The sequence below is a fragment of the Filicampus tigris genome, chromosome 5, assembly GCF_054856515.1.
Source record: "Filicampus tigris isolate MCC_2025a chromosome 5, RoL_Ftig_1.0, whole genome shotgun sequence".
Classification (NCBI taxonomy): Eukaryota; Metazoa; Chordata; class Actinopteri; order Syngnathiformes; family Syngnathidae; genus Filicampus; species Filicampus tigris.
In genome coordinates, this window is record NC_141221.1 from 19,865,839 (window position 1) to 19,885,995 (window position 20,157).

At 40.2% G+C, this 20,157-nt stretch overlaps 1 protein-coding gene across 2 annotated transcripts in view; it reads right to left on the reverse strand.

Annotated features, from left to right (window-relative positions):
- rimbp2b (RIMS binding protein 2b) overlaps positions 1–20,157 on the reverse strand; it is a 102,200-nt gene that overhangs the window by 39,691 nt on the left and 42,352 nt on the right. For both annotated transcript variants that reach the window (XM_086029817.1, XM_086029816.1), the window contains exons 4-5: positions 7,026–7,109; positions 1,923–2,012 (exon numbers count right to left, since the gene is read on the reverse strand). In XM_086029817.1, coding sequence (XP_085885943.1) covers positions 1,923–2,012; positions 7,026–7,109 — 174 coding nt within the window. The remainder of the gene's footprint in view (positions 1–1,922; positions 2,013–7,025; positions 7,110–20,157) is intronic.

Sequence of the window (20,157 nt, forward strand, 5' to 3'; positions counted from 1 at the left end):
TTGCTTATACTTTATATTCTTTCTGCCCTTGAGACCCCCAATGAGTAACAAGGTGAATGGTTTGTGCGGCCATTCTAAGAGCAGCCACGAATTCCTAATCAGTCCTAGTGGAAAAGTAAATCACAAACAGTAGCCGATGAGTGTGTCCTCCCGGTGGCTGTCTGACCAACATGTGGCCCAATCATAGGAATGGCTGCGGCTGGGTGATTATGGAACAATTATTTTGAATTATTATTATTTCACAATGAATAAAAACGATTATTCATTGACTTCAAAACGTAGTATTTACTCTATTCAACAACCAAAACTCAACTACTCAAAACTATCATCCTAGACTCATTCCCATTCCTCCGTTATTGTTGAACACCCTATTCTTTTTGTCCAGTAGAAAAATTTAAGCGTTTTCATTCTGCTGCAGAAACATCTTTACTGCATTGCATCTTAGCGCACATTCAGACCGTGAATAAGCACCCCCCTTGTCTTTTTATCGTATTTATCTTATTTTGCTGTTCTGTTTTTAATATCACAAGTCTTGGGACTTACTGGGCTAACTTGGGATCTCGGGTACAGTAGTTTGTGCCACGTCAAAAATTCTGTGAATCGTTGAAAACTCAAATTTTAGTATGACTTGATTTAGCAACCAGAAATTAAATTAGTAACACTATAAAATATGAATTTACCAAAATAATAGTTATAAAAAAAACCAATAAATTAAGGTAACTATTCCTGCTGCACGCGCATGGCCTCGTAGGAGCAGTGTGGTGCCGTGCATGCATGGAGCACACACTTACAATGAGATAAGAAGAGTAGTAGAAGAACGCTGGATGGAGTTCTATTAATATAACTAGTTTTTCACAGATCGGAAAAAATATGTGTCTTTGAGTATTGTTTTACGACCTTTATTTGGAGGAATATCACTCCGGAGGTCGATGCTAATTTCCCGTTAACATGTCAATAGGATTTCACATTGACTTTAGCATTAGCACTGGCAATGTTTGTTGAAGCAGTATTTAAATACAATTTGTCTAATTCTAACATCCAAACTTGTACACACACACACAGTGCCGTTCATGATTAAATTTTAATTTATCGCCCAGCCCTATAGTCAACTTAACACATTCATGTTCTGATCCATGTGGTACCAACGTGTTGTAATCGAGTCCCAGGTGAGCTGCTCTTTGCTAGGTTTCGTGTTTTATTCAGCAGTTGATGGAAATCACACCACTAGTGTGGAATCAAGGCCTGCCAAGTGCTTTTCTCCTAATCAGCCACGCTGACAACAATTCAGGGGCAGCTGCCCCACAGTCCCGAGAGGACATCAATAACCAGCATCCCACTCTTCGGCAACCCCAACAGCAACTATCTGCCAATAAACCCCTTCATGTAATTACCTTACTGTCCACTGAGACTGAGCTTTTTTGTTGATTTAGTAGCTGAGTTTTCTGTACTCACTGTAGACGACTTTTAAGGTCATGGGGATGAAAGAGATGAATGGTTTTTATATAATCAGAGGATCTCTTAGTGTCCCACATCAGACAGTGGGGCACTATTATTCCAAAGTGCCCGCCAGCCCTAGAAAACTTTGTCCAGAACCATCTTAAATAAATTGAAATTTAGGAAGGCAGATTTATATGAAATTCTTAAAAGAATACTAAAAGTGACAAGCTTTCACAATCCCCTAAGGCGGTGTCACACATTCCATAGTGGTGTTAAACTCTTCCCATTCTTTGTTAAAATCCAATTGCAATAAATGATTTGAAATATACAAAGATAATACATGACACTTTTTTGGTGGGGCGGGGGGGGGTTGCGAGGTAACTATCCAAAATGGCAGACTCTCACTTTGATGCATGCAAATTCAAAATTGGCTCATTTAAAAGCAGATGCGACAGCAAGTGTGCATCTTGGTTGTCGCTCCTTACCCTCTCATACTCAGATGATTTATGACTGCCGTTGAAAAATTGGAGGCTTAAGTGCGTGTTCTCCTGGAAAAAGTCTTGAAGCTCATTCTCCTAAGCAGAAAAAGGCAGAAGAAAAATTGGGTTTAGGCCACCAAATAAAGTGCAGTGAACTCACACGCAGTTATTAGTGCTATATACTGGCGGTGGAGGCACTATTGCTCATCTTCATCGAATGCTCAATGTTTTCTCCTACCCTTAATTACGTTATTGTGTCCCAGAATGTTTTATATTGTCTGACATAACTTTCGGGGACAAGGATTGGCCAAGATGGTGCCCTCCTCGCCCACAGAGAACCTTCTCATGCACCATCACGTGCCCAATGTGGATAAGCTGTTTGATTCCGCAGATTGTTCTCCATGTCATTTATTCATGAATTACCGCCGTCTTGTACAATACAAATAAAGATCATTTAAAAACAAGCCAAAAACCAGCAAAGGTGGAGTAATATAATGTGAAGTCGCATACGTGATCTTGACATTAAACAAGAAGGCGCAGTGAAAACTGATATTTTTCTTACTTTGTGTTTTGGAAACATTCCGTTGAAAATGTGATCAAAACTCGTTGTAATTCAAAAGTGGCTGCAAAATGGCCTGAAAATGTGTCGTTTGCCCAAATCATGTGCATGCAAACACACTGCCTGTCCAGGTGTTCCAAGTGTATTTTCAATGTTTTCCTTGCTGTGTATTTGAGTTCAGAATATGAATTATGGCACCATCGGGTCTTTGCTGGTCATAGGAAAAGTTCACTTTGCAGTCCCGTGCTCTGCCTTTGATGGATGGATGCATATCCTCATTTAACAAATGTTGCTACTCCAACGGCAAAGTGAGTGTTTTATCAAAGCTCCACTTTTAGACCTCTTTTTCTCCAAAAGTGAAAGTTGTGCCGCTTTCATACGACACTGTGGGAAGAAGAACTAAAGAATGCTCGGCTGACCCACTGGCTTAATTGATTGTGGTGGTACGCAATCGCTGCTAAGGTGAAATTTGGAGGACTTTCTACTCTACAAGGCGACGATGCCAGACAGGTTGCAGTTAAAGGTGGAGCATGATCGCTGAGTGTTTGGCACATATATACCGTATGAAATTATTGGACAAACCCTCCAGTCCTGAGCTTGAAAACTAATCAACACTCTAAAAACAGTTGCGTTAAAAATAACACAATTCAAAAATGGACCGATCCACTAATTGGGTCAGTTTGACCCACTTTCTTGCATTGTTTTGTGCAAAACAGACCAATTCTTTAGGTTGTTTTGTACAAAACGACCAATTTTTGGGGTTTCTTTCTGCAAAAACAACCCAGAAACTTGGTTTAGGGTTAGGATTAATTGACCCAACTAATGGATCGGTCTATTTCTGACCCAGAATTTGGTTCTTTTTAACCCAACTGTTTTTAGAGTGTTAAACGTCAATGTCTGTGCAGCACTGAATTTAGGACTGTGCGGTGAGTGAAAATCTGATTTATTTTTGGAGAAAGAATATGATTGTGTGAAGCACAAATAATGTTCATATATGAGCATGTTCCTGCTGCATGAAAGCATGACTAAACTAAAGCCTGAGGACAGTATTACAGTATGTACACACTGACATCGACGATCTGCTTTTCTATGAATTGAGGAAACCAGAATTTGAATTTAGCCGGTATTAAGTTAGCCTTTTATAGCTTCAAAATCTCTTCATAGCCATTGATGCCTCAATTTAGAGGCAACATACAGTGCAAGTTACATGCGTTTTCACGTTAAATTCACAAACGAAAACAGCGATGACAAAGACCATATAACGAGAGATGTAAGAGCAAGCGGCCTTGCTGTTTGTTTGCCCTTTTAAGCGTTGACACAGTTACACATTGTCATCTTGTGTAAATACACGTTGAGGGAGCAATGGCCGGGTTATCTCGCAAAATGGCAATTGTATCGAACCTCCGCGAGTCTCCTGGGATTACTTATGTAAGGCTAACATATTTGTGTCATCTACTGTAGTCTCTATAATCACATGAATAATACATGTGATGCAATTAGCGTGTTGGTGGAGTTGCTCCTTATTGTTTATTGAAGTGTGGGTTATGTCTAGACATGGCCTGACTCAGCTTGGTGGACCACAGATGTGTGCTTAATGTCAAGCAGACTGACGGATGACTCAGTGGTGCCGTTTAACACAGCAATAAAGCAAACACTCGGCTCGCTCTCTCCCTCACTAGATGCAGCAGCCTCATCCGCTGATGCTCTGTACACACATCCTACACACATAAAAACTATCCTTATTTATCCATTGTCTTTACCCAAATGACCAGAGGAGTCTGTCTGTTAGGCACTCACTGTAAAATGTGCTCGATCATAAAGCGTAAAGCCAAGGCGGTGCAAAATTACAGCGCATCTTCAAATCTACTGCACGTAAAATCCTCGGAGAGAACTGCGAATCTTCAGATGGAGGCAATTGAAGTGTACTTGTGAGGATAAAATGCATGCCGTGAGGCTCATATAAAAGCGCTGCCAATCACACTTTTAACAGAAGGCGTTGTGTTTGCAAACAGCTCGCCGTTGAGGGGAAGAGGAACGAGACAGCAGGCCTCCAACACCAGATAGCAAGCGCAACGTGACAGCACGGAGACGCTCTGCACTCTCGCGACTTGTTGACTTTCTGCTGTCTGCCCTCTATTGATCTTTGATTAGCACAGTACATATTCAAGTGTCACTTGCAAAGTTGCCATGGTAAGAGCTCAGACATGCTCAGCTGACGGACTAGAGTTGTACACTTAATTCCCAAGAGGGTGGCGGTACCAGATGCTTGTATTTACTGTCATTCACACAGACACAGTAGCTGAACTTGCCTGCGCACACATGACGTCAGTACTTGCAAGAATGCATTAAATAGTTCACATTTCTGAACTCTACATATAGTATTACATCAGAACTCAGACTATGGTGTATGTTATGCACATATTATCAAATCACATGTCACACATTGCCTCCAGGAATTCCTCCCTTGGCCCAAACTGCTTTCATCTTGTCTGGAATGAAATGTTGCATCAACTCTCAAAAAAGCAGAACATTCCCATTTTCAAGCCATGCGGCTGACCATAAACGCAACAGCTTGAGTCAAAGACCCACAAATCGAACAAAGTAGAGGTGCGACAATGAATCGAGAACAAATCAATTAATCGCAAATTATTTATGATAATCGAATAATCATTGAGATACCTTTTTTTAATTTTAATTGTCCAAATGCTCTGAAATTCAGGTTCTCACCAGTAAATATTATCCAATTTCTGTAGTCCTCCATGAAAGCAGACTGATTATCTTTGTGTTGAATCAAAATAAAACGTATTACATATTTTAATGTGTGTGAATATGGCTGTATGCATCTTCAGGTCAACAGAAAATGTTAGTCGGTGTCTATAAATCCAGTACTGCCTAGATTCATGTGGGACTTTTGTTGTCAAGGTGATGAGCTGCTGGCATTCCCATTTTTTTTCGAAGCAAATTGCTTCTGTACTGTATGTCCACAACACTCTAAGAAAGTGTTTCGAGAGGATGACAAAAGAAGAGAAAGACAGGGCAAACTTGAGTTTGCACTAAACAGGAGGTGACTTTACTGTCAAGTTGAAGCGCTCTCAGTCATGTTCACTGCTCTGGTGTGTGTTTGTGTAGCGGTACTCAAGGCTCAGTGTAGGAGGAGATAAGTGCTGCTCTGGAGAACAACCCGCCATTGCCATTTGGGGACAGTTTGTCCTTTGGGTGGGGGTGGGGGGGGGCGCTTTGCCTGGCCTCGGTGGGCTGACAATGGGCAGGAGGGGAAGTGCTGCTGTGGGCTGAGAATGCGAGCGTAGCGCTGTAAGGAAAATACTGTTAATGGAGTGCTTATTTGTGGAAGAGAAACATACAAAGAGAGCTCATCAAAAGAAGGGGGCTTGAGAATACGAGGGGATGAATTCATAAAGTGTTATTTAAATGACTGCTAAATATCCCCCAGCTTCTTTCTTTATTGGAACCTTCTCACTCCTGGTTATCCTCCCGTGCTTCTCCTGCTTCCTCAGGTTAAACAAAATGAACTATCATGTACGGGCACTGAATATGGACTTCCACTGTATAAATGTAAACAACAGCAGCAAAGTCAACCACGCTACTATGAGGCTGTTGGGACCAAACTTTAGGATCCACTATTGGAGCGTTAAAGCAGCAGTTAGTCGCCTTCTCTCTTAAACTCGAACATAAAGTGTCTGGGCCAAATACACTTTATCCACCGTGTAATATAAAATAATAATAACGGAAAAATCTTTTATATCTTATCTGCCTTATGGGATTGACATAACTGCAGAGGTGAAACCCCCAAGATCATTGTGTTGTTAAGTCGTGGTGGAAAACATTCTTCACGGTAACATTCCTCTCAATAAAAGCCATCCAACTGGCCAAGGTATATAATATGAAGTCAGAATGGAATGTTGACAATATTTAACAGTCACTATCCAGTCCATATGTTATATACACTTACAGTCACTCAATAATAAAGTACACCTCCTACATAAACAATTAGATGAGAGGGGCTACTGGTGCTCGGTTTTTCTCACTTTTTAGCAATGGACGTAAAGCAGGTCTAACAATTACATTATTGGATTATACTGTATATTATTTCGTACTTGACCAATGCGTTTTAACACAAAAACTGCAAAAGTCTATATATATATATATACTCAGCCGCCACTGAGTCTGAAGGACATTTTTGCTCACACCATGTCCTTCAAGACATAGAAATACATGTATCTATGACATCGATGACCGTACAGACTACACTATTGTGATGCTATAAATAAGCCTTGAGATCAATTTACTAAACACAAAAAGCAAGAGAAAACCCACAGAGAACAGCACTTGCATACAGCTTGTCTGGTTCGTGGCATCACACACTCCGAGTTAATTGCTACCATTCGTCACATTCTGTCGTCACCACCTGAGAATCAAGCCATCGTTACATGGGAATGAAACTCATTTTATCAGAGGGGATATTCAAAAGCCCGGAATCATGTTTTGCCTGCGTCCTTTTACTCTAAGGCCGGGGCGCTTTCTTCACTTACCAAAGTCTGACATGTTTGATTTCTTTTCTTCACCTCTGCCTCAAGCGCTTCACACTCCTTTCTCTTGGCACTGATCTCCGTCTCCTAAAGTAGAGAGAAGAAAACATCAGAGGGCTTCTGAGGGTCAAAAACAGACGCTTCCAGAGAACGGGGAGTGAGGGCAATGTGAAATTCAGTATTACCAAATAAGTTAGGGAAGCAAAGGGCAATACCATGGAAAATTAAAACTCCGCACAATTTCTTCATGTTTATGTCGTGTGACTTATTTAAAGGCTTTCCACCACATGTAGGCCTGATGTAGACTGCATTCCCCTGCCACCTCACCAAACATGAAGTCACAAAGCCAGACTGCACCTAAAATCCGCCGTTGAATTCATTTCATCAAGTGTTGGCGTGAGCTAAAGTGAAACGTCGGTCACCTCTTTCCACAACATAAATCTGCCTCACTTTCATATGGATGATGACTTGCTTAGTCTGTGTCAGCACCATATGCTTTTCTCGGGAGTGTGCTGCAAAGAAAATGGGATGTTTCTATCAAACATGACTGCGTGTTCATTCCTACTCCAAGGGGGCCACAGCCACACACACACACACACACACAAATGCGCGCAAGCACGCAAATTCAAATGAATTTTAATGGAAGGCACCGCATCTGTTTATTCCTCCTTTTGCCCTCTGAGTGCCGGGTACATTTAATAAAACAGGGAGCATTGGGGTCAGAGAACAGGGCGAGGTGGATGCATGAGGTTTAAGATGTTCTATAATCCTGAGGAAATTCCCTTCAGGCAACCAAGGGATAGATAATTCTTCTTAAAACATCATCAGTCATAAGTGCATTATACATACGCACATCCATACATACACATATGGACTCATGTAATTGTTTTTCTCTTTTGATTCATTTAGAGGACACAGAGTTTTGTACAATGTAAGGCAATAGAGTTAGAGGGCAAAAAGAGCTCATTTTGTTGAGCTTTTAAGGATTAAGGCTTGGGAACTGGGGAATGTAAAACATCGTTATTAACCTGAATTAAATCGAACTTGAATTCAACGTAAATGCAAAATACGATTGTTATGATGACAGATGTTCCTACAACTCAGAGGGATTATAACCAGCTAAACAACACAATCTAATCAAAAAGTACCCATGTGTACACTACAAGGTGCCATTATATTGAGACTAAATGACGGAGAATTACACAGTGCCTCCACAGACCGACAGCTTGTCATCTCCCATGTGGGCCGGCTTCTAAAGTGAACAGTTTCCACAACCAGACGGCATCATCATCATACCAATGTGCACAATGAATCTCGTACTCACAAATATGTCCACAAACACACAGCACTCTGCTTTCGGAGACACGATTGTTCCAAACACATTTGCCAGTGCTCAATTAAAATTCCCTCTGATGAAAGATTCAAATGGCTGCCATTGTGAGTAATGAGCTCCCGCCTAAGTGAGGAGGCGTTTGCTGAACAGCAGATGAAGATGGATGAGGAAGACCATCTCCTTAAACTGGATCAAGCTGGCGCTAATGCAAATAAGGTACACAATGAGAGTGTACAGTAGACCTTTACACATAGCGTAGTTATCTGAGAGCCATCTTTTTTTTTTAACTACAAACATGTTTGCCTGCAGTGATTAAAAAAATACTGTTTTTGAGATACAGGAAAAACAACAGGAAAAAAATCCAAAACAGACACACGCATACGTATATATATATATATATATATATATATATATATATATATATATATATATATATATGTGTATCTCAAAAACAGTATTTTTTTAATCACTGCGGGCAAACATGTTTGTCGTAAAAAAAAAATGGCTCTCAGATGTATCTCAAAAACAGTATTTTATATATATATATATATATATATATATATATATATATATATATATATATATATATATATATATATATATATATATATATATATATATATACTGTAGTTCAGGTGTACAGCAACATTTTGTTAAAAACAAAAAAAAGGTGCAATAACAGTTAAACTCAGGTGGGCTTCCCCATCCCAACATTAGCCTCTTCTGATTTTCAGTAGCTGAGAAAGCCTGGTACATAATAATCACAGGCGAGCAGGGGGAACCTCATTACACATACTTTCCTGTCTCTTTCATCTCTTGATGTGTTCAATATGCATAGAGTTAAAAAAAAAAAAGAAAAGGCTAATAATCCTGCCCAGGGCCGATTTTTATTTTGCGCATCTTAAATTTCATTTTTTTCCCCCACTGGGGGTGATTTTGTGATAACGATGGATATGCTGTAATAAAGCTCTCAAACACAGATACCGATCCCCTTTTTCCTGTTTGGGTTTTGACATTTTAACTTCCCATCCAATTATGATACCAAAGTCAAATCCTTGCAGACACAACGTTTGCTTATTACAATTCAGCTGAGATGTCTTGACGCATGAGGCCATTAAAAAAGGGAGCAGAGGGGCTACAAATGCCGAGTTGGCATTCCGTCAACGGGGTCTTCATTGGAGGATTCCCCCCTGTCTTTCACTAATACCCATCGCCAGCTCCACTCAGTCTTTAGTCACGTCTAACTGCTGAATATACAGCACACAGCGCTAGGCCAGACACAGCAGTCAAGTCCGCAACAGTCACTTGTGGTTTGAGATCATTGGACATGGCAGAGTACGTTACATAACCCCTGCAGCTTAGGACTGGGTGTGCAGCCACAGATGCTAACACTCCACTAATGCTTCAGTGTCTATGCATGCGTGCGCGTGTGTGGGTGGGTGTGTGTGCGTGCGTGTGTGTGCGTGTGTGTACATCATGAGGACTGACTGATTCAGAGATGTACAGGAAGACAAGAGCAGTAAAAAAAATTAATCATTTGAATTTTGTTCCCTTGAGTAAAAATCTACAAATTTATTTAATCGATTAATATACTATAGAACAAATAAATTTTAAAAAATGTAAAAATAAATAATCAAACTTCAGCGATAGAGTCATCTGAATGTGTTATTGGATGTCTAATGCTAAATTTGAATATGTGATCTGGATTGAGATTTATTATGGTTTACCCGGGACAGTCCCGGTTTTGAGCCTAGTGTCCCAAGTCCAATCGGATTTCACCAGCCCCGTTGTTTTGTCTCACTTTTACGCATTGGTCCCGTCCGTTCCGTTTTGTAAAAAACAAAAAAAAAACAGTCAGCAAGCCAATTATTTGGGCCATGTGCAGTGCCCTCTCGTTATATTTCTCTCTTGTGATACTCATATGACTCCTTCAGTAGTTCAGGTGCCTCAAATAAAAAAAATAAAACAACTGCCACCATATACATAAATTGACATCATAATAACTTAATAACTTGCGGTTTCTTAGTGTCCTAGAATAGCAAGTGAATATGATTTGCATTGATTGTTGGTATGAACCATGTAATAGCAATAACAACAACCATGTAATAGCAATAACAATGCCGAAATGTTGAAAAGACAAATCAAGCAAGTCGTCATGCCACAACGCGGACCAACTTCAAAATAAAAGCCATTGCATTGGCGTCAATGAAGTATTTGGTAAACATATGTTTGCAGCCTCTTAGACATGTCAAAATGACACCAAATAAACTGTTATCGGAGTTAGAAAAAAAAAATCATCTATTTTTTTTTTTTTTTAATTTTAGGTACTTGAATTACTGAAGGAGTCGTATGAGTATCACAAAGTGCAAGAGAGAAATAGAACAAGAAAGGGTACTGTGGGCTCATGTGAAGTCCTGGTACGCCATAAAAACTCCTGGTACGCTAAAAGTTAAATTTAAGAAGTGCTAGTACTCGGTACCACTGCGTACCAGCCCACTTAAAGCACTGGCTAGGAGGTGTGTTTTCGTCATCCCAGAGTGAGAACTGCTTCCTGCTTCTGTGGCTATGAATTAGGGCTGGGGAAAAAAAAGTCAACCAACTTGGTTGTGTTGACCACAAAAATGGGTCGAAACAAAAATACATGATTCGAAACATGTATTTAATGATTTAAAAAAAAATTGCGGCACCCTCAATGAATGTTTGGCCAAAGTTGGTCCAAGTCGATAGAAGGAAACGCTAACGGAAGACCATTCGAAATGCTAGGCGGACAGGCCTATAGGCGATTACTATTTGGCCAGACAAAAAGGTGGATAGACGGATGGCAGAAGGGTACCCGGAAGGCGATAAATGGATCGGGTTGCGGGCAGAATTTCTTGTGAAGCTATGCAGCAGTCAGTTAATAGAACAGGAGAACATCCTGCAGCAGCAGGAAGTTGAGTATCCTTGTATACTCTTTGTCTCCATTGCCCCCTTTCATTCCATACAGCCACTTCCTCTATCAGCAGGGTGTGACCTCTTAGAGCCACCGTACGCACGGCCTGCCTACTGATGTGTTATTACTTTATCACACTTCAACGGGACAGCGCATATGCAGAGGAGGCAAAAGAACAGGAGCAGCTGTAGCGTAGAGTAGGGAGAATATTGTCGAATAGCAGATAGTGATCATGTAGGAGGAGGCAGAACTTTGCCACCGCGATCAAATGCCTCGACGAGAGGGAACAATGAAAAGGAAGAAAGGAACGGAGCAAAAAGAATAAAGTGGGAGCTGAAGTTGGAATAGAGCTCTAATTTGAAAGAACAGAGTGTGTACGCGGCTCTCCGGGGAGAGGATTGCAAATCTGATAATCCCATTGAATCAACACCAAGATGTCAGATGAGACTTTGCCTTAATAAAGAAACTAAACATTGACTCACTGTGCCACAGCAGACTGCTACAAAGACATGACTGGATTTTACATTTGCCTATGTAATGTGTGATATGAAAAAGATCATACTATGATCTGACGGGAAAAAATATTTGCATGTATTCATTTATTTTTGCTGCTGTAACTATTTTGCTGACAGAAGGTCCACTGAGAACTGTTGACGATTGCTTCGGCAGCCAAGCAAATGTTGGGAGCCCATTGCTGCACTCCTGCCCACACACAGACAGGATTACTCATCCTCAATTGGGCTCTCAGGCCAAGCTTCTGCAGATGGTCATTAAGTTCACTGGGTAATCTCCATCCCCCATGACAGAGCACTAAACTACACTTGTTGTAAAACTCTGCATCACCTCGGCAAGCTTTAATGGTGGCTGATGGCTGGACAAAATACATCTGAGAAAAAATCAAGTGCGCTGAGCATGTTTGTGTTGAGAAGCATATTTATTTCTTTTTGTACAGTAAATACGAGGAACGCAAGAAATAAAAAGTGGTGTGCTTCAAGTCTCAAGCAAGTCCCAAGTCACGGTGGAAAAAAAAATCAAGCCAAGTCCACTCGCCACCAAATTTCAACCAAGTCAAGTCAGAAAATCTTGCTCAGTCACCACATATGTTGGAGTGATAAAACCTATTTTTCATTTTTGTCACTAAAAATGAAATGAAAAACAACAACTTATGAAATTAATGTCTACACTTGAATTATTTTGGAAGAATGTTGTTAATGTGGTGATGAATAATGAAATATGCTGAATGTGGGAGTAAACATGTATAATCATCAGACACAACATATGTTGTTTTTGGTGCCAATCTGCTACCCAAATCTAATTAGTGTGTGTAACTGGGTGAATGAAAGGCATTAACTTTATGCACTTTGTAGGTTCATGCTTTTTGAAGTTGAGTGAAGTTGACGGTGCATTAGTTAACGGGGGCGGTGCCTCATCAAATATGGCAGACACGCTTACGACCAGGAAAGTATACTGTGTGGACTCAATGCTTCGATATCAATGTTTAAGGAACGATCGGCGATTTGAATTGCATAGTTTCAAGATTACAGTCTCCATGGTGTCTAATCTATTACTTTATTGGCTTCTCAATTAAATGTAATTAATTCAAATGAATGATCCTCGGAGTTGCTCCCATTGCTACTGTTTGGATCCTCACTTCACACCAGGTGACGCTGCCTGGGTTGCCAGGTTGGCTGGAATGAAACAAAACCCCTCTTTTTCTTTCTTGCTTGCTTTCCTTCCTAAAAAAGGCAGACTGTTAAAATGTGGATTTCAAACTATAAACAAGATGACTTGTAAAGTCATGTAGTTCAAGTCAAAATCAAGTCAAGATGTTTTGGGCTAGCAAGTCGCAAGTCCTAAAAATTACAACTCCAGTCGGACTCGAGCCCCCCACCTCTGGTAGTGAAAATACTCTAAAGAAGGGTTTGCTAAACTTTTTCACCTCAGGGCCCATAGTAGAAATACAAAATAATTAAACCAGTAGTGAAGTCATAATTACAGTAACTATTTGTATGAAAAACACTTTGGGTCCATGAATATAAAACAATCAAATGAAAAACAGAAAGTATGTTGGTAACCAAACGCACATTCTTATGCCATGTGATTCTGTATTCACACACTACAATGCAGCTTAGTTTCTTGAGCATCTTTGCCTGGAACCGTACAGTGAACACTTCAAAAGAACAAGAAGAATATTTTGTTTCTTTGTAGTTTCATCATTACAATGTTATTACAAGCAATTTTACTATAACAGCATGTAGTCAGAGAGAAACAATTAACAGTGATTTATATCGGTGCAAAAATTGCTAAATATCTACAGTATATACTGTTAGCATTCCAGCTACCTCATTGTGCTTAAATCATATTCAAAATTAGTAGCACTCCTGCCTTGAAACAATCCACCAGTGATGCTTCAGCTTCAGAAAATAGGTGAACAGGTGATTGGTCATTATCTATGATGTCATTTTCAGTCAACAGAAGTGACAAAATGGCTAAAAATGGGTGGATTTTGCTGCTTAACTCAAATTTAATATGAATCATATTGCCTTGTTTCAACTAGTGGGGCTGCATAGAACATATTTTTGAAAAAACGTTGACTTCCACTTTAAAAAAGTCCAATGAAGCTGAATAGACTGCTGATACAATACACCCAATGAACTGCATTAAAGCCTCCACACCGTATGACTATCAGACAGAGCTTTCAATAAATTGCTCAACAAAATATTCAATCATATTTTGCGGTCATTACCAAAAGGTTAATGGAATGTGGCACATGATAAATGAATAATAAATTAGGACATTCCATAGGTCAGACTAAAGAGCAATTGGCCCAGCCACATGTCAGGAACACAATAATGTGACATATTCAACAGTGTGGTGTTGTGAAAGACACAATTCTTCAATTAATTATTTTCTTTGGGGACGAACTCCGCAATCAAATGGAGAGTACAAAGGAGCACCCGCGTTTTCCTTCCTTCTGTCATGACTAGCCCACTCACATCTCCGTGTTTCTCAGTCGGAGGCGGGCACAGAAAGACACTCTCCAAAACATGCTATGATCAAATTAATTGACAGTCAAGCAGCCAGCTTGGACCACAACCAGGTAAGCTGATTATTGCACACACATACACACACGCACACATGCTGTCCTATTTGTTCCGATCCAATGTTATCACAATGCCCAATCACTGACCTATGGAATGTTAAGAGGGATAATTATAAGGTCGACACGACATGATGACCAAAACTGCTGAGCCAGAGCTGATTATTTGTAATAATTTAGAAAATAGTCCAGAAACTGGATTAGCACCTTTGATGTCAATGTGGACGTGATCTGAAGTGGCAATGATGGTACAGGCTGTCTGTTCTCTTTTTCTTCAGTGTAAAGATCACTTGTGAAGAATGTGATGAGGGGACCTTTGCAAACACAACCTCCTAATTTAGCATCTTCCCACACCTGTAGAACACCCTCTATTGGTGTCATCAGCTATGGTGGCTCGTCACCCACTTTGATGTTGTGCCAGAGCCAAAGACTTCGAGTATGTTGCCTCATCCTGCAAGAGGGAGCAACTTGATACAGGAGATGGCGGCTCTCTATTGCGTTTCCATTCAATAAGAACACTTCAACAGCTGGTGACCAATTAATGTGCTCTCCAGATGGCGAACCAAACTACAGTGAGCACACCTTGACTGCATTCCTTAAAAATTTCTAAGCATGAATGTGGAAGCTGGTTTTGACATTGCTCCCTTTGGCTATACCATAAATGTTTGCCGAGAGCCGAATGACGGACATGGGAAAGACGAGCGCATTACCTAAAATGGGCTGTCACTATGTAAACACACCTGTGTGTAAAATGGTCAGAAAGACCCACAGTTACACCGTTCAAGTGCGGGTAAATAAATCCTATAGGTCTCATAAGGGGAGGCAGGTGGTGCCCAGGGGGAGATAAAGAGTAAAGCTTTTGCCCCACAGGGAGTTTGGCACAATCACTACGGAAAATGGATCCCTTCACTTTCCATCTGGGATGACATTAACTAATGCTTCCAATTCACAGGGCTTCGCAGGTCTAGTCAAGTGACAAAATCAGTGCGATCGTTAAAAGAATATACTGTGGTTTCTATCTGAATTAAAAAAAAATGTTGTTGTTTTTTAAGAAAACTATGGAAATAGAGATAATCCATTCCAAAGCAAAACTGTTGCATAACAGTGGACTGTCATTAAAAAAAGTATATAAATATGGTAGCCACTGTTAATGTCAAGAGTTTTTTATTCATATAATTGATTCAAAATGCACTATTGGTATATAAAAAATATAGTTTGTGGACCTTTTGATTTCTTGGCTATTCTATTTGTCAAAATTAGTGAAATGCGTAAATATGCGTGCTGATCTGTTTGTTTATGTTGAAAAATGAGTTGAGCAGTTAGAGTTTATATATTTGATGGTTAGCTGATATTTGATGGGGCCTATGAGTAGGTAAAGGCAGCCCTGCTGTTGGCCAGTCCACACCTGATACTGGAGCACAGCTCATTAATACTGGGACACGTGCCCCAGTTAAAGGCATCTGGCAACGCCACTGCTGCTGCTAAAAGAAAAGGTGATGTAACACAATGGTAAACACGCCCCTGTTCCAGCTCGTTTGGAAAGTGTTGCAGGCATCAAATTCAAAACTAAGGAATATTTGTAAAAAACAAAAACGATGAAGTCAATCAGTTTGAACATAATGTATCTTGTCTTTGTAGTGCATTCAATTAAACATAGCTTGAAAATCATGAACAAATGAATGTATTGTTTTTATTTATGTTTTACACAATGTCCAAACTTCATTTGATGATCAAATGATACAAGGAGGCAACACAATCGCACACCGTTGCTGCTTTACTACAGTAAATGTGACACGGGTTGTAGTATCACATGCAAGATGATGAGCGCATACAGTGGGTTGTTTGTCTGGAATGATAGAATCCAGAATTATCATATAAACAGTGTGGGGCAGAAAGCTGCTGCTTCATGAATGTCAATATCCTCGCTTTTCCACATCCAGGGATAAGTCACAAGCTGCAAGGACTTCTACACATGCATCCTGATTAACTGCAGAAACGTAAACACTCCATGTCAATCACTTGACTCATTTCTGGGCCTTTTTCCGCCCAATTTGATTATTTAGTCAACTATTCAAATTATTTGCATTCTTTTTTGTTAAAATTGATACTGTGAGTGTGGGGCCAAGAAGTACAGGTTGGGATCTGGGTTCAAATGTCAGAATGGAGTTACATGTTGTTACTGTGCTTGCAAACATGTACTGTATGTTAGGCTCACTGAACACTTTAGTTGATGTCAATATACAGCCGGGGTCAATTTTCAAGGAAATATCAAGGGAGTATAATATTTGGGGATTTTAATGATCATTTGAACCGTTCTTTTTGCAGGGTGATTACACATCGTACATCTGCAATGATCTTTAAAACCAGTAATTGTGTATACAAGTTTGAATCCATTGTCAGATTTTCTCTCCTCCACATAGGATCATTAATTCATTCATTCATTATGCATTCACTTAAATTGTTTAGTAAAATGTGTTTGGGAGCCATTTCCAAATAACTTTATATTCCAAAATCATCAATTTAAACAACTGTTCATGAGGACTGACAAGAAATATGTCTACTAGAGTCACAGTGATGCTTTCAAACCTTAGAAGACCGCACCAGTTGTTAAGCATCGTGGTGATGGCAGCTTCATGCTTTGGGTGATGCAATGATGAAATAATTAACACATTCACTGCCAGACATTTTCAGACCCGCCTTTTACCCTAACGTTTGAAAAAAAAATAGGAAACATTTTTTATAAATGAGGTTCTGGGATTGAATGGCTGGACTGTGAAAAGACAAGTAAATTCATAAACGGCAGTGAATGAACTAAGGAGGTATTATCTCCAAATTCCCCTCAACAGCTAGACCTCATAAACGTGTAAACAACTGGGTGCTGCAACAGAACAATGATCGAAAAACTACACTGGTTTTGGACTGGATGAATGCGGGCTAACATAAAGCTTCTGGAATGGCCTTCCATTAGCCTAGACCGCTGTCCAGGTCTGTGCCAAGAAACCAACATTTAAAATGAACTCAACCAGTTCTGCCGGAAAGAGTACTCAACTATCCAGACAGAATTCCGCCAGAAGCTTTTTGATGCCTCTGAAAAACATGTGGTCACAGTGAATCTTTGAATCTTACTGAAGGACATTTGGCCAAATATTAGTGGGGCATACATATATATACAGTATATATTGGTATATCGGTATATATTTGAGCCTGCGGATTAGAATAAAGCCAAAATTTAAAAAATAAACTTCGGCACCTAGTCCTTGTTTTCAAAACTGGCTGAAAATATATACTGTACAACAGGTATAATCACTCTACCCTGGAAAGATAACAGTCCCGTTGACTCATTAAAACCTTAAACAGGAATTACATTCTAATGCCCATGATGAATGTTTGAATAGTTTTGGCCGGATATGTGGCTGCATGTCTGTCTCTATATTGAACATCAGGACTGCGATTGAGAGGTGACTAGTGGTGACTACATACTCTCACTCTCACTCTCAAGACTCAGTGGGGATGGGTCCCAGCACTCACATGACCTTGAATAGCGTAAAAAGTGAGAAATGGATGGATGGGTTGAAGCAAATCTGCCTCGTAGATTTATTGTTAAATGAATGCTCCTCCATTATTATCATTGCCATCTGCTCGCTTACTGTGCAGACGCTTCCCAGATGCAATCACAGGAAATTCTGAAATGCTGATACAGATTCAGTTGAATCCTCTTGTCTATCCACTGAGCAGCTCCTTGTCTCATTTGAGGCCAACGTGAATTGGGTATTCTAGAAAATGAAGTGGTTGTGGGTTAACAGAAGCAGCCAACGAAGTTGAAGCGTATCAACTTAAAACCAGTCACTCATGTGTCGGTGAGTTTTTTTGTACAGACCAGATCAGGCACCAGAAGTTGCCAATATGTGCCCCTTGGGTCTTGGGAGTAAGCTGCCTACTGCTCAAACACTACAATGTCATAAGTATTCCATCATAGAACCTATGAAACCTCCTTATTAAATTGACTTCTGAAATAACAACTTTGCTCAAATGACCGTTACTCGTATGTTATTATTAATAATGAATGATATTCAAGTGGATGTTGTATGATGAACAATGTTCTCGTTAGCATGCAGTTGTCGGTGCATTATCATTGGCTTGCCGCTTAATCAGGCTTGGGCTCTTTTTCTATTTCCAGAAGAGTGCCGCTGCCCTGGTTCTTCGCCGCCAGTCCTATGGGCCCACCGGTTTGAATATTTGAAGACTAACGACAGTCGGAATAGCCAGCAAAGGGTAACCGCAACTTGTTTTCGTACTCTTGGACCACTCAGACATATGACATCACTTTGTTGCCCGGACTATTCATTTCTTCACCGAGCGTGATAGTCCGGCGACGGCAGCAGACGGGTGAGTCGAAAGTTGTCTGGAAATTGGCTGATTCGAAGACAAGATGCCAAAGACACGATAAGCGATTACCGTAATCGACTTCAGGCTTGCAACTGTGATGATGTAAAGCAGTGAAGTCAACTACGCTGAAAAAAATAGTGTGTTGAATTTACTCCATTTTATTTTGTCAAATCCCCGTACATACTGCAATGGCAAGTTGAAATACCGGCAGATTTTTTTGTGTTTGTTATTTATGTGAGGAGGCTCAATGTTTTTTCTTGCCCGCGGCCCAAGGGGGTCTAGAAATGCCCCTGCCTGCCAACACCTGCACAGTGCAAATAGACACTTTGGAGTCTGAGCCCAATATCAAGTGGCAGCCCTCCAACATATGTGACAGCAGCGAGGCATTCCTCCACATTGGAGGATGTAAACAGCAGCTGTCCTCCTATCAAGGAAGGTGCAACAGCAACATGCGAGGCTTCAAAGGACGAGAAGAGAGACAACTGAGGAGCTTCTTCACGCACTTATGCAGTCTTTTTTTAATGGTGGGGGGAAATCACCAGCGATTTAGTATCTTAGGAAGGAATCCTTCATCCTCGTACTTGAGATGAAAATCAAATGATGTGCCTCACATTGTTTTACATGCACAACACGTGCCCTGGGCATTTCGGTGTCTTGCTCAATAGGGCAATAAAGCCTCAAATATAGCAGATAATCAAGAAATAAAATACTCCACACAAAAAGACGATTTACAAGGGACAATTTTGCCTCAGAGACACAATGACGGTTTGGTGTCTTGTATTTAAACTTAAACATCTTGCTGTTATCCATGTATCCATTTTCTATACCATATGTCCTCATTAGGGTCATGGCTGTGTGGGGAGCCTATCCCAGCTGACTTTGGGTGAGAGAAATGCATTCATGACCTGGAAATTGTCGAAGCGGATATGTTTTTGAATGCGCTTGTGACCAGGATCACACAAAAATGTGTGAAGTATCACTTTGCAATTTGATGCGAGAGGTCATCGTTCTGAGATTAAGAGATTACCTTGTGGTGAAAATGTGGTCAAGGTCAAAAAATAATGTCGAAATAATTTTGGGGCAATGACTTCTCTTGTGATCTCATTATTTGAAGTCATACTGAAAAAAAAAAAGAACAAACTGGAGGTCAGCATATCGAGCCTGATTCTAGTCAAATGATGCACAGTGCAAGTTAAGTATTTGGATGTGGAATAGTTTGGGCCTTGCTGACCCTGAATTACAGTTTAATTTCTTATTTCATTCGCTGCACAAATGAATGTGACAACTGATGCTATTCTACTGTTACTGCACAAATACTGTATAAATAAATACTGTACAATAAATACAATGTCCAAACAGCCATCCATCTATGCACCGCACTTAT